The 18,347-nt window shown below is 44.1% G+C and overlaps 1 protein-coding gene across 1 annotated transcript in view; it reads left to right on the top strand.

The window, feature by feature from the left end:
• Positions 1-11,670, top strand: part of VSTM5 (V-set and transmembrane domain containing 5) — a 33,256-nt gene extending 21,586 nt beyond the window's left edge. The window contains exons 2-4 of the mRNA XM_053562842.1: positions 10,096-10,422; positions 10,529-10,669; positions 10,798-11,670. Of these exons, the coding sequence (XP_053418817.1) occupies positions 10,096-10,422; positions 10,529-10,669; positions 10,798-10,841 (512 nt within the window). The 3' untranslated portion in view covers positions 10,842-11,670. The remainder of the gene's footprint in view (positions 1-10,095; positions 10,423-10,528; positions 10,670-10,797) is intronic.
• The last annotated feature ends 6,677 nt before the right edge of the window (positions 11,671-18,347 follow it).

Raw genomic sequence — 18,347 nt, forward strand, 5'->3', positions numbered from 1 at the left:
GATTTAATCAGTATCAAAAACCTTACAAAAAAAAAAAGCCCATGACCAAATGACTTAACTAGTGAATTCCACCAAACATTTAAAGAATTAATGCCAATCCTACTCAAACTCTTCCAGGAAATCAAAGAGTTGGGAACACTTCCAAACACATTGTGCCAGACCAGCATTACCCTGATGTCAAAGCCAGATGAGAACACTACAAAAAAAGAACATTACAGGCCAATAGTCCTGATGAACACAGATGCAAAAATCCTCACCAAAATACTAGGCAATTGAATTCATCAGCTCATTAAAAGGATCATATGCCATAATCAAGTGGGATTTATCCCTAGGATGCAACAATAGTTCAACATATACAAATTAATAAGCATGGTACACCATATTAACAGAATGAGGAAAAACATGAAGTAATCATATTAACAGATGCAGAAAAAGCATTTGAGAAATTCAACGTCCTTTTGTGATAAACAATTAACAAATTAGGTATAGAAGCGATGCATTGAAACAAAGCCTATGTATGAAAAACCCACACTAATGTCATTAAACTCAATGGTGAAAACTTGAAAGCTTTTCCTCTACAAGAGGGACAAGAGAAGGGTGCCCGCTCTACCATGGTACTGGAAGTTTTACAGTAATTAGGCAAGAAAGGGAAATAAGAGACATCCAAATCAGAAAGGAAGAAGAACAAATTATCTCTATTTACAGATAACAGGATCTTATATATAGAAAACCTTAACAATTCTACTAAAAATTGTTAGAATTAATAAATCCAGTAAAGTTACAGGGCACAAAATGAACACACACCTTACCATTTGATCTAGCAATCCCAATACTGGGTATCTACTCAAAGGAAAAGAAACCATTATATCAAAAAGACACCAGCTCTCTGGGGCGGCGCCTGTGGCTCAGCGGGTAGGGCGCCAGTCCCATATGCCGGAGGTGGCGGGTTCAAACCCAGCCCCGGCCAAATTAAAAAAAAAAAAAAAAAAAAAAAAAGAAGAAAAAAAAGACACCAGCTCTCATATGTTTATCCCAGCACAATTCACAGTTGCAAAGATAGGAAATCAACTTAAGTGTCTACTTAAGCCCATGAGTAGATAAAATGTGGTCTATATGCATATATATACATACCATGTAATACTGAACTGTAAAAAAGAATGAAATAATGTCTTTCACAGCAAATTGGATGGAACCGGAGGTCATTATCCAAAGTGAAGTATCTCAGGAATGGAAAAACAAATACTGTGTGTATTCACTTCAAAGTTGGAGCTAAGCCATGGGTATACATGTTCATACCATACCTATGTTCCCAAGCCCTAGTTAAACCTACGTATAATGGATTTTGGTAATTCAAAAGGGGAGAGAATAAGCAGGGGGTGGGGGCATCAAAAATTACCAGTTGAGTACAACATATATTATTTGGGTGATAGGTACACTAAAAGCTCTAACTTCACTGCTATGTAATTCATCCATGCTTAAAAAAATGTTTGTATACCTAAAATTTATTGAAATTTTTAAAAGTTAAAAAAAGCAGTTATGTTTTGATATGTTAACAATGAAAAATCTGAAAAATAAATTAAGAAAACAATTCCATTTATAAAGTATCAAAAAAGTTGCATAACGGGTGGCATCTGTGGCTCAGTAGGTAGGGCACTGGCCCCATATACCGAGGGTGCCGGGTTCAAACCCGGCCCCAGCCAGCTAAAACAGCAGTGGTAACTGCAACAAAAAATAGATGGGCATTGTGGTGGGCACCTGTAGTCACAGCTTCTCAGGAGGCTGAGGCAAGAGAATTGCTTAAGCCCAAGAGTTGGAGGTTGCTGTGAGCTGTGATGCGCGGCACTCTACCGAGGATGACATTATGAGACTCTGTCCCCCCCCCCAAAAAAAGTTGCATTTCTTTTATGGCTGAATAATATTCCATGGTATACACATATACAACCCATTCCTGGGTTGAAGGACATTTAGGAGAAATGGAGATTTTGCAGCATCTGTACTAACCTGGATGGAGGTGGAGCACATTATTCTTTTTTTTTTTTTTTTTTGTAGAGACAGAGTCTCACTTTATGGCCCTCGGTAGAGTGCCGTGGCCTCACACAGCTCACAGCAACCTCCAACTCCTGGGCTTAAGCGATTCTCTTGCCTCAGCCTCCCGAGTAGCTGGGACTACAGGCGCCCGCCACAACGCCCGGCTATTTTTTGATTGCAGTTTGGCCAGGGCTGGGCCACCCTTGGCATACGGGGCCGGCGCCCTACCGACTGAGCCACAGGCGCCGCCGGAGCACATTATTCTTAGGGAAGCATCACAGGAATGGAGAAGTATGAATCCCATGTACTCAATTTTGATATGAGGACAATTAATGACAATTAATGACACGGTGGGGCACGGGGGAAGGGAAGACCAGACAGAGAAGGAGGGAGTGAGGAAGGGAAAGGAAAAGAAGAAAAAAAAAAAAACAAGAAAAGAAAATAGTGACTAGTTCTTACATAAATTGGATTTAATTTTGACCAAAGTGCATTACTTAAACATTAATTTCTAATTCAGCTTGTTAATATGTTGTTTAGGATATTGCATCCTCATTTATAAATGAAATATGTTTGTAATTTCCCCTTTATAATATATTTTCTCCAATTTTAATATCACGTGTACCCAGATCAAGTAGAATGATTTTGAAGTATTTCTTCTTTTTCTATTGTCCATAAGATTTGGCATGATCTGTTTTTTGAAATTATCTTTTCTTTTATTTATAAATATCAGTTGTCTATTTTTTTGAGACTTAAAAAAATAATAATAAGTTAACTGATGACTCCATACTGAATCTCAGAGTCAAAGCATTCTATAATAGATATACTCTTATTTGACAATGTGAATGTTACTTTCTTTGCATTATTATTATTATTGCTTAATATTTCAATGCAGCAATCGTCTGATTTCTTTTCTGAATGTATTTATGTTCGTTTGTTCTTTACGAGGTTTTTGTTTCTAGTCCTTATCTTAAACATTGTTATTGTTATTAAATTTTAAGCCTTTTTAATTTTGTGAAGGCAAAAAATAGAAAAAAAAAAAGTTGCATAATTAGGAATAAATTTAACCAGGGAGGTGAGAGATCTATACCCTGAAAACTGTAAGACATTGACAAAAGAAATTGAAGAAGGGGGCGGCACCTGTGGCTCAAGGAGTAGGGCGCCGGTCCCATATGCCAGAGGTGGAAACCCAGCTCCGGCCAAAAAAAAAGAAATTGAAGAAGATGCAAATGAGTGGAAAGTTATCTCATGTTCATGGATGGGAAGAATTCATATTGTTAAAATAGTCCTGTTATCCAAAGTAATCTATAAATTCAGTGCAATCACTATCAAAATTTCAATGGTGATAGAGCTAGAAACTGGCTGACTGGTGGTTTTATCACCTTTGTTTTCAATGGTGTCCTTCACAGAAATTGAAAAAACAATTCCAGGGTAGCTTATACCTGTAATCCTAGCATTCTTGGGAGGCCAAGGCAGGAGGATTGCTTGTGCTCAGGGGTTCAAGACCAGCTTGAGCAAAAGGAAGACCCCATCTCTACTAAAAATAGAAAAAAACTAGCCAGGCATTGTGGTGTGCACCTGCAGTGCCAGCTGCGTGGGAAGCTGAAGTAGGATTGCTTCAGCCCAAAAGTTCGAAGTTGCTGTGAGGTAGGCTGACACCATGGCACTCTAACCTGGGGCAACAGAGTGAGACTCTGTATAAGCTGAAGAGAAGAGAAGTGAAGACAGGGGAGGGGAACAAATCCAAAAAAAAAGGAAAAGAAAAGAAAACAATTCTAAAATTTGCTAGACCCACAAAAGACCTTGAATAGCCAGAGTAATCTTGTTTTTTTATTTTTAGAGACAGTCTTACTTTGTTGCCCTAGGTAGAGTGATATGACGTCACAGCTCACAGCAACCTCCAGCCCTTGGGCTTAGGTGATTCTCTTGCCTCAGCCTACCTAGTAGCTGGGACTACAGGCACCCACCACAACACTCAGCTATTTTTTGTTGCAGTTTGGCCAGGGCTGGGTTCGCACTCGCCACCCTCGGTCTATGGGGCCGGCGCCCTACTCACTGAGCCACAGGCGCCACCCTTGTTTTTCATTTTTGCTGTTTCTTGGGCCAAAGTAACTAAAAGGCTCAAAATGAAGCTCCCTAAGGCTATGAAAAGGGCTCATAGTCTCCAGGAGACTAATCTTGTCAGTAAGACCTTGACCAACACAGTTAACAAAATGTACTTGAGGGGCGGTGCCTGTGGCTCAGTGGGTAGGGCGCTGGCCCAAAATACTGAGGGTGGCAGGTTCGAACCCGGCCCCAGTCAGACTGCAAGAAAAACATAGCCGGACATTGTGGCGGCGCCTGTAGTCCCAGCTACTCCGGAGGCTGAGGCAAGAGAATCGCTTAAGCCCAGGAGTTGGAGGTTGCTGTGAGCTATATGACGCTACAGCACTCTACTAAGGGTGATAAAGTAAGACTCTGTCTCTAAAAAAAAAAAAAAAAAAAGTACTTGACATGCCCAGAGGCCATGATACAGATTTGTCACTAATTCTAAATGTAGTTCTCCAAATTTTACAGTAATTGCTATTCCAACCGTTCATACTTCAGGTCAGACAAATCGGGAAACACAGAAAGAGGATGGATAGATAGGTAGATAGTCACGAAGTAGGGCTACAGGGTTTGGAATCAGAGCTGCATTGAAACCCTACCTTTATTTACTAGCTGTGTGGGCATGTGACTGACTTTCATGTAAAAAGTAAGAGAGAGAGAACGCCTGTGAAGTGCATCGGACTGGCACATCAGCGTTAACTAACTATAGTTCTCTTCCCTATGTCGGCTTTTGGATGTACTTAATTTTTCAAGCCACTGAAGCAGCAACCCTCCTAGTATGAAATAAACCATGCTTCCTGTTGCTATAAATATTTGGTTATTTACTCAACAAACATTTATTGACCAACCACCATGTGCCAGACATTGTGCTGGGTTCAGGGGACATGTGATTTCTACCCTCCAAGGGCCGACCTAGAATTAGACCTTGGCTTTCTTTACTCCTGTAAACTTAAACTCTGTATTTTTTGTTCTATGTTGAAGGATAACTGTGTCACACATTGAGGGCTTGAATGAGAAGGAGGGATCCAGGGAGTCATGAGAATAGTCCTTGGGTGTCTGAAGGGCTCCCCATGCTGGGAGGGAACTTCTATAGTTCATATTGTTGGAATAGAAGGGAGCTTTCTAAACAGAACTCCTCCAAATGGGAAATGAGTGCCCTGTGAGTAGAGAGCCCTCTATCCCTGTCAGGAAGAGGCCAAGCAGAGCTGAATGGAGAACTCTCTGAATTCCCACACTGGGCGGAAAGTTGGCCAGGTAAGTGCTTTCCACCTTGGACAGAATGTGATTTTTGAAATGAAGCTCCCATGTGTGGATAATACGATACCAAGACTGTTTGTCTCGGGCTTCTATCCCCAAAGGTGGCCCATGAGCAGGACTAGTGGCCAGCCCATATAATGTGAACATGGAATGCGAAAAGACCACCTGTTCAGAATGGTCTCACCCATCTCCCCCAACTCCAAATTTCCCAATCTTTGGCTCTAAAACACGAGGGCCCTCGTTAAAATGCAGTCAATTCAAGGGAAGGCTCAAAAACAGCGAAGACCATTCAAAGAACTCATAAATGGCCCGACCAGGCTCCCACTGGCCAAATATGGATGACTCGGCAGCAAAAATCATGATGATTATAATGAGGCTTGACATCTTAAAAAAAGAATCCATGAGTCTATAGACACATTGGGAAGAAAAGAGTGGGAGGGGCACAGAGAAAGAGTTCTTCTTTACAGAAGAAGGCCAGCCCACAAATCTAGGAGGAATGATCAGATTGAAAAACTGTTATTCTCAATTTAGTGTAGGCGAGGCTCATCAGTGGGTGGGAAGGTCTGTGTGTGCACAGTTGCTGGGTGACAAGGTGGTCACATGGTCTCTAAGTGTCATCTCACAGATGAGTTACCACTGACATGGGAAAAGGTATTATTCCTAAAAAGAGCCTTGTCAGATATGTGTATTAATATCACCCAAGTGATTAAACTTAGCTTTCCCAACAATGGGACAAACCCACGTTATTTGCCTCCTAGGGTGATGCAACAAGAAAATGTTGGGCGGCACCTGTGGCTCAAGGAGTAGGGTGCCGGTCCCATATGCCGGAGGTGGCTGGGTTCAAACCCAGCCCCGGCCAAAAATCACAAAAAAAAAAAAAAAAAAAAAAAAAAAAGAAAATGTTAGCTCTGCAGTATTTGTATTTATTGTTTATTATTTAGTATTTATTATTGTTTATTCTAAACAATTCAGACTGGGGCATGCTGTAAGACGACAGACCAGGACTCCATAAAATGTTAATGTTCTCAAAGCCACACACACAAAAAAAGGTTGGAAAATGTTACCAAATTGAAGGAGGTGGCCAGGCACAGTGGCTCCTAGCTTTTTGGGAGGCAGGGGTGGGAGCATCTCTTGAGCTCAGGCGTTCATAGACCAGCCTGAGCAAGAATGAGACACCACCTCTACCAAAAAATAGAAAAGATTAGCCAGGTGTTGTGGCAGGCACCTGTAGTCCTGGCTACTCAGGAGCTGAGGCACGAGGATTGCTTGAACACAGGAGTTTGAGGTTGCTGTGTGCTATGACACCATGGTACTTTAGCCTGGGACAGCAGAGTGTGACTCTCCAAAAAAAATTGAAAGACGATAACCAAATTCAGTGAGCAATCCTTGATCGGATTCTGCATTAAAACAGAAAAGCAGTCAGAAAAGTCATTTTTGTGGACAATTAGGGGAATTTGAATATACTATATATCGGAACTATTATAACAATGTTCACTTTCTTGGGTATATTGTGGTCATGTACGAGAATGGCTTGTTCTTAGGTGAAGTGTCAAGATGTCTACAACTTAAGTTCAAACGGTTCAGCAAAATTTCTAAAAAATTTGTAGTTAAAAAAATATATATAGAGAAAGCAAATGTGGTAAAATGTTAACAACTGGTGAATCTGGGAGAGGTTATATAGATGTTAATCATACATGACTTTCAACTTTTCACTTTTTTTTTTTTTTGCAGTTTTTGGCCGGGGCTGGGTTTGAACTCACCACCTTTGGCATTGGGGCTGGCAGTGCCCTACTCCTTTGAGCCACAGGCGCCACCCAACTTTTCACATTTTTATTTATTTTTTTGTGCGTAAGACAGAGTCTCACTCTGTTGCCCTGGGTTGAGTGCCATGGCATCATCAAAGCTAACAGCAACCTCGATCTCTTGAGCCCAGATGCTCCTCTTCCCTCAGCCTCTCCAGTAGCTGGAACTGTAGGTTCCCACCACAACATCTGACTAGTTTTTCTATTTTTAGTAGACACAGAGTCTTGCTCTTGCTCAGGCTGGTCTTGAACTCCCTGAGCTCAAGCAACCCACCTGCCTCAGCTTCCCAGAGTGCTAGGATCACAGGCATGACCACCATGCCCAGCCCAACTTATAACATTTTAAAAAATACAGTTTTCCTTCTGGTGATCAGGACTAATTATGCCAAAAAGAAAAAAATAATAATTAAAAATACAAAGTTTGGACGGAAAAAAAGCATTTATTACTTTGCTATAACTCTTTTTATTTTTTAGAGACAGAGTCTCATTTTATCGCCCTTGTTAGAGTGCGGTGGCATCACAGCTCACAGCAACTTCCAACTCCTGGGCCTAGGAGATTCTCTTGCCTCAGCCTCCCAAGTAGCTGGGACTACAGTCGCCCACCACAGTGCTGGCTATTTTTTTTTACTGTGGTTGTCATTGTTGTTTAGCAATCCTAGGCTGGGTTCGAACCTGCCAGCCTCAGTGCATGTGGCTGGTGCCATAAGCACTGTGCTACAAGGCGCTGAGCCAGCAGCTATAACTCTTAAAAACTATTAATTCCCAATTTTTTTCAGTATGAAATTTACTGAATTATTTCCAGTCACCTTAGGAGAGAGAAATATGGGATGAGAGAGGACAGTGAGAAAGTCCTGAAAAAGTGACAGGTGTGGCTACCGAGAGCCCCCAGCAGGGGCTGGTGGAGAACTGGACAGCCAAAGAGTGAAGGGGCTAGACAGAGAATGGAGGTAGAAACCAAGGGACGGGCTCCAAGCTCAACCCCTGCCCTAGTCCATCTCCAGCCTCCAGCCAGCCCTGGCCACTTCACTCCATGTGGGAGGTATCTGTCTCATCTTGGGTCCTCCATTGCCCACCACCAACTTTGAGTACAGAGGTTAAATGTGTGAGTGTTAGAGTCAGCAGGCCTTGTAGGAGTCTTAGCCCTGCAGAATGAACTTGGACAAGCTATTTAGCCTTAAGGAGTCTGAGGCTTTCCTGAAATGACGAATGTAGAGCAGGTAGCACAGGGGTCACACGTGGGACCCACTCAGTACATGTGTGACAACCTATGTAAACAGTCTCAGCCAAGGGCACCACTATTCACCTGCTCAAACACATGCGCCTCAGAAATCCCTGGTACGCCTTTGCCTCACTTGCCCTGTCCAATTGATCAGCTTTTTCTGTCCTCCCTGCTTCCGAATGCATATCCCACATCAGACAGCTTTTCGCTGATCTCCAAGGTGGTCTCTTGTCTACCTCCTGCACTGACTTTTTTTTTTAATTTTGATACAGAGTCTTACTCTGTTGCCCCAGGCTAGAGTGCTCTGGTTCACAGCAACCTCAAACTCCTGGGCTCAAGTAACCTCCTTGGCTCCTTAGGGTTAGGGTTAGGGTTTAGAGTTAGGGTTAGGGATTACAGGTGCCCACCACAACACCCAGCTAATTTTTTCTATTTTTAGTAGAAATGGGGTCTCACTCTTAGATCAGGAGCTGATCTCAAACTCCTGAGCATAGGCAGTCCACCCACCTTGGCCTCCCATTGTTTTAGGGTTATAGGTGTGAGCCACCGTACCTGGCCATTTTTTTTTTTTTTTGAGACAGGGTCTTGCTCTGTTGCCTGAGAGCTTGAGAGCTAGAGAGTAGAGTGCAGTGATGTTGCAGCTCACAGCAACCTCAAACTCCTGAGCTCAAGCAGTCCTCTTGCCTCAGCCTTCCTGTAGCTGGGATTACAGGTGCACGTCATTCCTGCCTGGCTAATTTTTTTTTTTGTGGTGGAGAGGTTCTGGAGGCTGAGAAGTCCAAGCTGGAGGAGACTTATCTGGGGAGGTCCTTCTTGCTGCCTCCTGCATGAGCTCAGGAGAGGGAAGGGGCTGAACTCATCCTTTTACAAGAACCCACTCCTGTGACGATGGCATTATGCTAATCACCTCATAAAGGTGATTGTTGCATTGGGGATTAAGTTTCCACCACAAGAACTTCGGGTGACACATTCAAACCATGGCACCCCCCTGGCCCCCAGCATACTCCCCACAGCCGATGTTCTCAGCTTAATGGGGAATACCACGCTCTCGCCTGAGACCTCCCATGGCTTCCCATCCCTGGGACTACCTGACATCTTGACTTGGCTTCCAGGCAGCTCTCCAGCTTCCTCCGTTCACCCTCCGCGTGGCTCACTGCGTTCTAGCGCACTGGCTGCCTTCACACCTTTCCGTCCCTCTCCTCATTCCTACCAAATGGGTTTTGCATTTACTGTTCCCAGAACCTGAAATGCTGTGAGGTGCCTCCTCCTCCTCGCATTCCTTCCTGTCTCTTTCTTCCCTCCCCTCCTCCTCCTTGAGCTCCGGGTTTCATCTCAAACGTCCTTCCCTCTGTGAGGTCTCCCCTAGCCTTCTGATCTGATGTGATGTGCACCTCCACCCTAACCCCCAGCCACTATTATCCTGTTCTATTATCTTTTAAGCATTTTTCATTATCTAAACTTAGCTTGTTTGCTTAATTATCCTCTGTATGCCTCCTTTATAGAACATAAGCTCAAGGACCCCTGTTTCTTGTTCACTACTACGGCTTTGGCACTGGAACCTAGAACAGTGCCTGGCATATGTAATAGGCACTCAATAAACATTTGTGAAACATTCATAAATTGTTCCCATAAGTTCACTTCAATATAAATTCATGTGCGTGTGCCCACATTATCTAACACCTAACGTGCTATCTCATCCTGCAGGTCAGGGAGTGTCCCTGTACATTCCCCAGTCCACCATCAACGCCACTGTGGAACAAGACATCTTGCTTTCGGTTGAATATTCCTGTCATGGAGTGCCCACCATTGAATGGACTTATACGTCCAACTGGGATGCACAGAAGATCGTGGTGTGGCAGCCAGGGACTCAGGCCAACATCTCTCAAAGCCACAAGGGCAGAGTCTGCACCTTCGACAATGGCTCCCTCCAGCTCTTCAGCGTGGGCGTGAGGGATTCTGGGTACTACATCGTCACTGTGACTGAGCGCCTGGGGGGCAGCCAGTTTGGCACCATTGTGCTGCACGTCTCTGGTAAGACAGCCCTAGGCTGGACACCTCTCTGACCTTGGAGTGTGTAGGAGGCCAACTGCGCAATATTATAAGAGATGTTTTCTCATCTTCCCTCCCCCACCCACAGAGATCCTCTATGAAGACCTGCACTTCGTAGCTGTCTTCCTTGCTTTCCTCGCTGCTGTGGCCGCGGTATTAATCAGCCTCATGTGGATTTGTAATAAGTGTGCGTATAAATTCCAGAGGAAGAGAAGACACAAACTCAAAGGTAGCTCCCCAGGCCCTGGGATAATCCAGGCATGGTTTTGAGGCTGGGGTGGCATGAGTTACCTTGTTCTCATAAAGAAGCACCATGCGGCTGGTTCGCCACTCACTGACTTGTCCTTTGCTTTGCAGAAAGCACAACTGAGGAGATTGAACTGCAAGATGTTGAGTGTTAGCCAAGGCTGGGCCTAACTGCACCCTCACCTCCAGAGGAAACCATTCTCCAGTGGTCTGGCCGGGAGAGCCATGGCCTCCCAGGGTCTTGCCGCAGCTGCTGATGGGACAGCCGACCGCATGGAGTTGAAGACTGTGGATGGGACAGTCATTTCTAGAACACACACTAAGCGCAAGGAGAAGAGAGACTGAAGCTTTAAACAGGAGCTTTGCCCAGCTGCAGCTTCAGGGCTGTGCTGACCCATAGGCAGTGCACAGTGTAGGTGCTGGCTGCCTGCTCGTGACACTTGCTCTGGCTGGGGGATGGCCTGTGGGAGAAGTCCCCACATCAGAGACCAGGGCATCTCCAGCACTGGAACATGGTCTCCCTGCCTCTGCCCATCTGCTCTGCAAACTGCTGCGCCTGTCAACCCCTTCTCCTAGTCACCTACACTGCTGCAGAACCTATTGCTGGGGAACCAGAGGCTTTTAGACAATCTCCTGCCTTAGGAGAGGCAGAAGGAGACTCAGGGGTGGGGGGTGCCGCTCTGTGCTGTAGTGAGTTGCTCAGGCGTGAGGCCCCATGGCTTGGAGCTTTAGGGAAAGGGGCTCAATATACTCCCAAGGGAACAGCTTTGGCTACAAGGAATATCCAATATCAGTTGGAATTTCCTTCCCATGGCCCAAACTGAGGCCAGTGTGAGGAAAACAGCAGCTCATCTCTGCAGTCCCTAGCCTGACAAGCTGGAAAATCAGTGATCTTGAGCCTCAGATGTGCCCCTCTCAGTCAGCAATGCTTCATGTCCCAAGTCGGGTCTTTGCTGCCTCCCGCCTGGGCTGAGGACACTTGCAGTGTCAGTCAAGGGACCAAGACGGGCCCACGGTATGCATGGAGCTCTCTGAGCCACGTAAGCATCCTGAAGAGTTCTTCAAGGATCTGGAAAGCTGTACTGGAACGTACTAAAAATTAGAAATTGGGGCTCCAAGCTGTGCTTGGCCCTTAGTCTCCCAGGTTGTTGGTCACTATGTTCACCTGAACGTTTGTCCTTCACAGCTGCTATTTGGCAAGCTCTTCACACGGGCATGAGTTCATTTCCCGTTCTCTTCTCTCACTTCAGTAATCACTTCACTTACAGACCCAAGGTACCGTCCCCACTGTGATGTGCTCCCAGTCCTCAGCGGCAGATTCACCCAGACAAAGGTGAAAACGGTTAGAACATTCCTTTCTCTTCTCCCTCCTGTGCGGTCCCAACATTCATGTCCTTTCTATTCCCCATGTGACAGGGAAAGGAGTTGCTTGGAGAAGTTGGAGGCCTCTCCCTAACCAGTGAACCCAAAGTTACAGGAAGGGATCTTGTGAATATTTAGGCAGAAACTATCAGTGATCCAGAGAATAGCTCCGAAGGCAACACTTGATTTGGAGGCAAGAGAGACAGTGGGCTACATAACCGATGTGTCTTACAGAAGCCACTCACCGGCAGGCTACCTCCTGGACACACCTGTAAACACACACTCTATCCGTAGGCAGCAGTCAGAGGAGCTGGGCCCCTGCCAGGACAGTTTCCAGTGCCATGAAGAAACAGCGTGAGGAACTCCTGAGAAACAAAGGGAGTCAAGGATTATCTAATTAGTTTTTTCTCCCGTTTCACGCAGAAAACCCACAAGTCCGTCCTCTTTCACACTACCTGCTTTTTAGAACTCTGCTCTTCAGCTTGTCAGAAGTCAGGGCTGGTGATCTTCTTCTTTATTTTTTTTTTTGTAGAGACAGAGTCTCACTTTATGGCCCTCGGTAGAGTGCCGTGGCCTCACACAGCTCACAGCAACCTCCAACTCCTGGGCTGAAGCAATTCTCCTGCCTCAGCCTCCCGAGTAGCTGGGACTACAGGCGCCCACCACAGCGCCCGGCTATTTTTTTGTTGCAGTTCAGCCGGGGCCAGGTTTGAACCCACCACCCTCGGTATATGGGGCCAGCGCCTTACCAACTGAGCCACAGGTGCTGCCCAGCGCTGGTGATCTTCATAACAAAAGGAGATGGAAGAGAAAACTTAGTGAGCAGCCTCCAGAGCAAACTCAGATGTAAATTAAATTGCTCCTTCCAAGATCACAGGAAAGGTTATTCCCTCAGCTTTCCATTTCTTTGAAAAAAGGGTTCACTTTGCACTTTTAAACACCATCCCCCATCATCAACATTCCTATGGAAAGTTTTTGACACCACAGCCTAAGGTTTTTCGTCTATTTTTCAAAAAGAGAAAATAAATCATAGATTGGGCAGTATAAACGTTAAGCTGTTACATTTCCAACTGTGGAGGAAAAATGTTTTAAAGAATGAATGAAATAAAACCTGAAAAAAAGCCCTGGTCCTTTGTGTGTAAGCCCACTCCTGCCAAGAGCTGAGAGGCTCTAGATGTCTGTAGTCAGGGCCCAGCACAACATCCTCCACACTCTCCAACCTCGACCACAACCTTTGGGACAACCTTGGGCACGTGTTTCAAATGACAATGCAACTGACCACATGGGTTCTAACAGTAAACGTTCTTTAGCAACAGAAAGCCATCACCTCATTAGCACCATCTGTCCCTCCCTATTGTTGCTAAATGACTAACTTGAAATTTGTGCTTCCAGAATATTAATTGTAATGTAGTAATCCTTTCTGTTTCTAGGAAGGGCTGAAACAAGGTGTTAATTTTTAAAAGCCACAAGGTTTATACATTTTTTTTTTTTAAAAGGAGAGCTTATTTCTGGGACACGGGCCTCAACTTGCAGTGGCTATTCTGACAAGGTGGGAAACACTACTCTGGCCATAAGTCAGGAACACGTTTCAAGAGAGGGACAAAAGGAAACAGGATTTTATACTGAATAGGGAGGCTAAATATACTTATTTAACAAGGTATAGGAGTCATGAGGAGAAAATGCACCGGTGTAATAGTGCTTTACAGCTCCCATCCAGGCATGGCTGGCAACTCAGTTTTTAAGGCTTTTTTTCCGGGGGTTCCTTGGCCAAGAAGGGTCTAGGTTAGCAAGAGGCTTAGGATTTTTAGTTCACAGATGTGACACTTGTGCCACCTGGCTCAGCAGTGCATTAAGATGCCATAGTGAACACATATGCTTTGTCAACAGAATGTCCTTTCAGAGATTATGATCTAAGAACCCAAAAAGGTACATATTGTACGTTCTGCGCGCTGGAATCCACCCATTCTAGCTAGCAGCTTTCTCAATCCTGGAGAGGAATACAGATGCTGAGCACACTGCTTCCACTGTTTTTTAAAAATTAAGTGGTTGTTTGGGGTTTGGTTTAATTACAAAGGTGATAAATCCTTTAAAATTCATGTTACTGAAGTCTATACATAAAAGAAAGTTCTCTCCTTCCACTCTACTTTCCAGAGGGACTTATAGTTAAATTGGTGTGAATGCTTCCAGACTTGCTTATGCATATATGAACACAACCGTCACTACACACGCCATAATACACACATTTTATTTTCTTTTTAGTCAAATGGGATCAATTATACATTTTACCTGTTTTTTTTGCCTGTTTTTCCTTAATGTTTCTTAGGCATAATTTCCCAAACTTCATTGTCCTTCTCCGCACAAGCAGTCCATAGCATGGATAGTTTGTTCACCAAAAAAAAAAACAAAACCCAACACTACCTTTGTTTCAAATGTTTGTTTGCTTGGGCAAACTTTCTAGTACATCAGACCAGTCCTTCAACCGAGATGACCTCCTCTTGTTAACTAATACATTCAACTCTATCTGCATCTCTAACTCTTTCAGGGGACTCAGAGTCAATGTTTTATAATATTGGAGGACTTCGTGTAAAGCTTATTGAAGATTTAGTATTGAAGGTGGGAAAGAGGATACTGCCAATGTAAAATAAATCTAAAATGTTGGCTTTAGATTTGGTCGTATGCAATGCAAGTAGCTAAATTCCTTTGATGTAACAAACCAGTGATTGTTGAGGCAGTTATGTCCCTAAAAATAGTTTTTCCTTGAGAACCTCATATTTTGAAAGGATTTTTTCCTACCAACTGAAGTGTTTTTATTCGTGAACGGTCCATCAGTACCAATTAGAATTCCTGATCAACATGAGACAACCGGAGATATCTTTCACCACATAGTATTCTGGCAAGGAAACACGATGACGTGTCAGAGGGTAAACGTGGGACTCCTGGTAGGCATCTTCCAACACTGAACACAGATCAGAGACCTCTGTTTACTGTCTTTGGGTACCAGGGGCTCAGCACTTGTAAAGAAAGGTAAAAGAGAAGCCATGAATAGAGTCGGGGGAGAGTCATTCTGCCACTGGCTTCTCCACGGCCTACTCGCTAAATCATCAGCAAGCTTTTCATATTGTATTTACCTTTGTATCTCAAATTTCTGCCTCATCTGTCAAGTTTTCAAGTCAAATATAGTCTGTTCTATGACAACCGTGTTTCTATATAGCCACAAACTCATTTATGTTCAGTAAGTAGGAAAATGAAGACAGGGTAACAGGCAAGTTTTTCTGGTACCTAAGCGGGAGCAACCAGACAATCAGGTCCCCTGAGCTCTGCTTTCAGAGACGTGAACACCAGCGCCTGCCCCCAGGGCTCCTCTTGTACTGTAGCCTCTGTTTCGACATCATCTTTCAGAAAGACATGGAGATTGGTCTCAATTTTTTGCTTTTATAGACCTCCTCGATAATCCTGACCCCATGATCTTTTGTTAACCTGTGCTCTGTGAAGGATTTCTACAGGATAAATTTCTAGAGGTGAACTTGCAATTATGAAACAGTAAACTTTAAAGGAAAGTCAAAGTTATGGTGACCAAGTTCGGAGCAGTACTTGTACTGTGGTGCTGTGTCAGTGAGATAGGGCTTCCCAGCTGTGAGCTGCCTTTACATCATTAAGCTTTAGGAAACAGTTACCATCCTGAAGTGAGATCCCAGGACAGCTATTTTAACTCCAAGTCCTTAAGCCTTCACCAAAAACAGAAGAGGGAAGTGAAACCGAACAGATTAAAGGCAGAGGCAGGGAGCACACTCGCAAAAAACCAAAACCTTCATACCCACAAAAGCAGTCGTTGTCTTCACTATATACAAAATATCTGTAAATATGGATTTGATGTTCTGCAATGCTTTCTCCTAATGACAAAGAAAGCTGGTGCTGACCATTTTTTTTTTTTTTTTTTTTTTTGTAGAGATAGTCTCACTTTATCACCCTCAGTAGAGTGCCGTGGCATCACACAGCTCACAGCAACCTCCAAGTCCTGGGCTTAGGTGATTCTCTTGCATCAGCCTCCCGAGTAGCTGGGACTACAGGTGCCCACCACAACACCTGGCTATTGTTTTCTTGCAGTTTGGCCGGGGCCAGGTTTGAATCCTCCACCCTCGGTATATGGGGCCGGCCCCTTCCCCACTGAGCCACAGATGCCACCTGAGTGCTAACCATTTTTAACATGGCTGGTTAACCATTTTCTCAACTTCTAATCGGCTTGATTCAGAATCGTACTTGCTATATGATTTATGTTCGCACACAGAGCACTTCAGAATTTAACATCCATTACAAACGTTATTGAATCTTTGAACCACCTTGAGGTTAGCAGAGGCGGCACTCTGACCCTCACTTAAGTATAAGGCAGGGTTCTCAACCTGTGGGTTTTAACCCCTTTTTAACAACGAAAACACACTGCGCATTAGAAAGGTTGAGAACCACTGGTATAAGGCAACAGGTTCATACAGCAAGCTCATAGAGTCAACATTCAAACAGAGCTCTTTTGCCAACTTTTTTTTGAGACAATCTCAATCTGTTGCTCTGGGTTGAGTGCCATAGCTCACAGCAACCTCAAACTCTTGGGCTCAAGCGATCCTCTCACCTCAGCCTCCTGAGTACCTGGGACTAAAGGCATCTACAATTCCCAGTTAATTTTTCTATTTTTAGTAGAGACAAGGACTCGCTTTTGCTCAAGGTTGGTCTAGAACCCCTAAGCTCAAGCAATCCACCCACCTCAGCCTCCCAGAGTGAGGGTCACAGGCAGGAGCCACTGCAACCGGCCCCAACTTCTTAAAACTTGTTGAGGGACTACTTGGGTTTCAGGGACTTGCCGCCCAGGTTCCATAGCACATCCTTCCAACTCCAGGTAATTTAGATTGAAACATTAAACTGAAAAATGTACATAAACAGACCCAGGAGTTGCTGAAACAGCAACAAACCCTAGGTTTGTTTTAGCTCTACTGTTCTTTAAGTGGGCAAAGTCTATTCATGGAACAGTGACTTAACTGAATGGGGAAAAGAAGACCTACGAACCTCGTGAGTCTTCAGTTATTCCACTCAGATGGGGTTCAAAAGAATAGGTGGTAGTTTCCATGCCTGTATGCTCATCCATTCTACTCAAAGTGTGGTCTTTGCCCATAAACTGTTACTGGTTCATGACAAGATAAGTATGGAAACATGGCTTGGTGCCCATAGCTCACTGGTTAGGGCACTGGACACATACACCAAACCCAGCCTGGGCCTGCCAAACAACGATGACAACTGCAACCAAAAAACAGCCAGGCATGGTGGGTGCCAGTAGTCCCGGCTACTTGGGAGGCTGAGGCAAGAGAATTGCTTAAGCCCAAGAGTTGGAGATTGCTGTGAGCTGTGACGTCTCGGCATTCTACCGAGGGCAACATAGTGAGACTGTGTCTCAAAAAAAAAAAAAAAGATAAGCATGGAAACAGAAAATAAAACATTTAGAAATCTTTGACAGCAATTTTATGTCTATTATAATCAAATAAAAAGAAGTTATCTTGTCAAATCTCATTTTTCTAGGAGTATGTTTTCATCAGTTTACCGAAGTACAATTTACAATGGACAGAAATTTAAAAAAACAAAACCTATCACCGAGTGAAAGCTTGAGATTCACTCTACTAGTCTGAGCTTTCAAAACAGCATACGAGATCTCTCATGTGACGATAACTGTACAGATTAGCCTATTAGCCAAAGCGAATTTTGTGGGTGACCATAATTTTTGAAGCACTAAAAGCTTTTAAATTAACTGCAGGTTCATACCAATTCTTTCCATTTTCATAGATAGAAAGATGCAGTATCTTGATCAGAAGGGGGTAAAAGGCTCAGTGACCCTAGCTCAGTGGTTAGGGTACCAGCCACATACACGGGGGCTGGCAGGTTCAAACCTGGCCTGGGACTGCTAAACACTGACAACTACAACAAAAATATAGCCGGGCGTTGCGGCGGGCACCTGTAGTCCCAGCTACTTGGGAGGTTGAGGCAAGAGAATTGCTTAAGCCCAAGAATTTGAGGCTGCTGTGAGCTGTGATGCCACTGCACTCTACTGAGGGTGAAAAAGGGAGACTCTGTCTCAAAAAAAAAGGGGGGGGTAAAAGCTAATACATGGCACACAGTCATCTTGTAAGTTATTTAATGCAGAATATCTGTTTTAAACATTTAAAGGTTTACTAATAAGGAGATCTACCTATATATTATTTTCTGTGGTAATAAAAGGCTCATAATCTGGGCGGCGCCTGTGGCTCAGTCGGTAGGGCGCCGGC

The sequence above is a fragment of the Nycticebus coucang genome, chromosome 14 (genome assembly GCF_027406575.1).
Source record: "Nycticebus coucang isolate mNycCou1 chromosome 14, mNycCou1.pri, whole genome shotgun sequence".
NCBI classification, from domain to species: domain Eukaryota; kingdom Metazoa; phylum Chordata; class Mammalia; order Primates; family Lorisidae; genus Nycticebus; species Nycticebus coucang.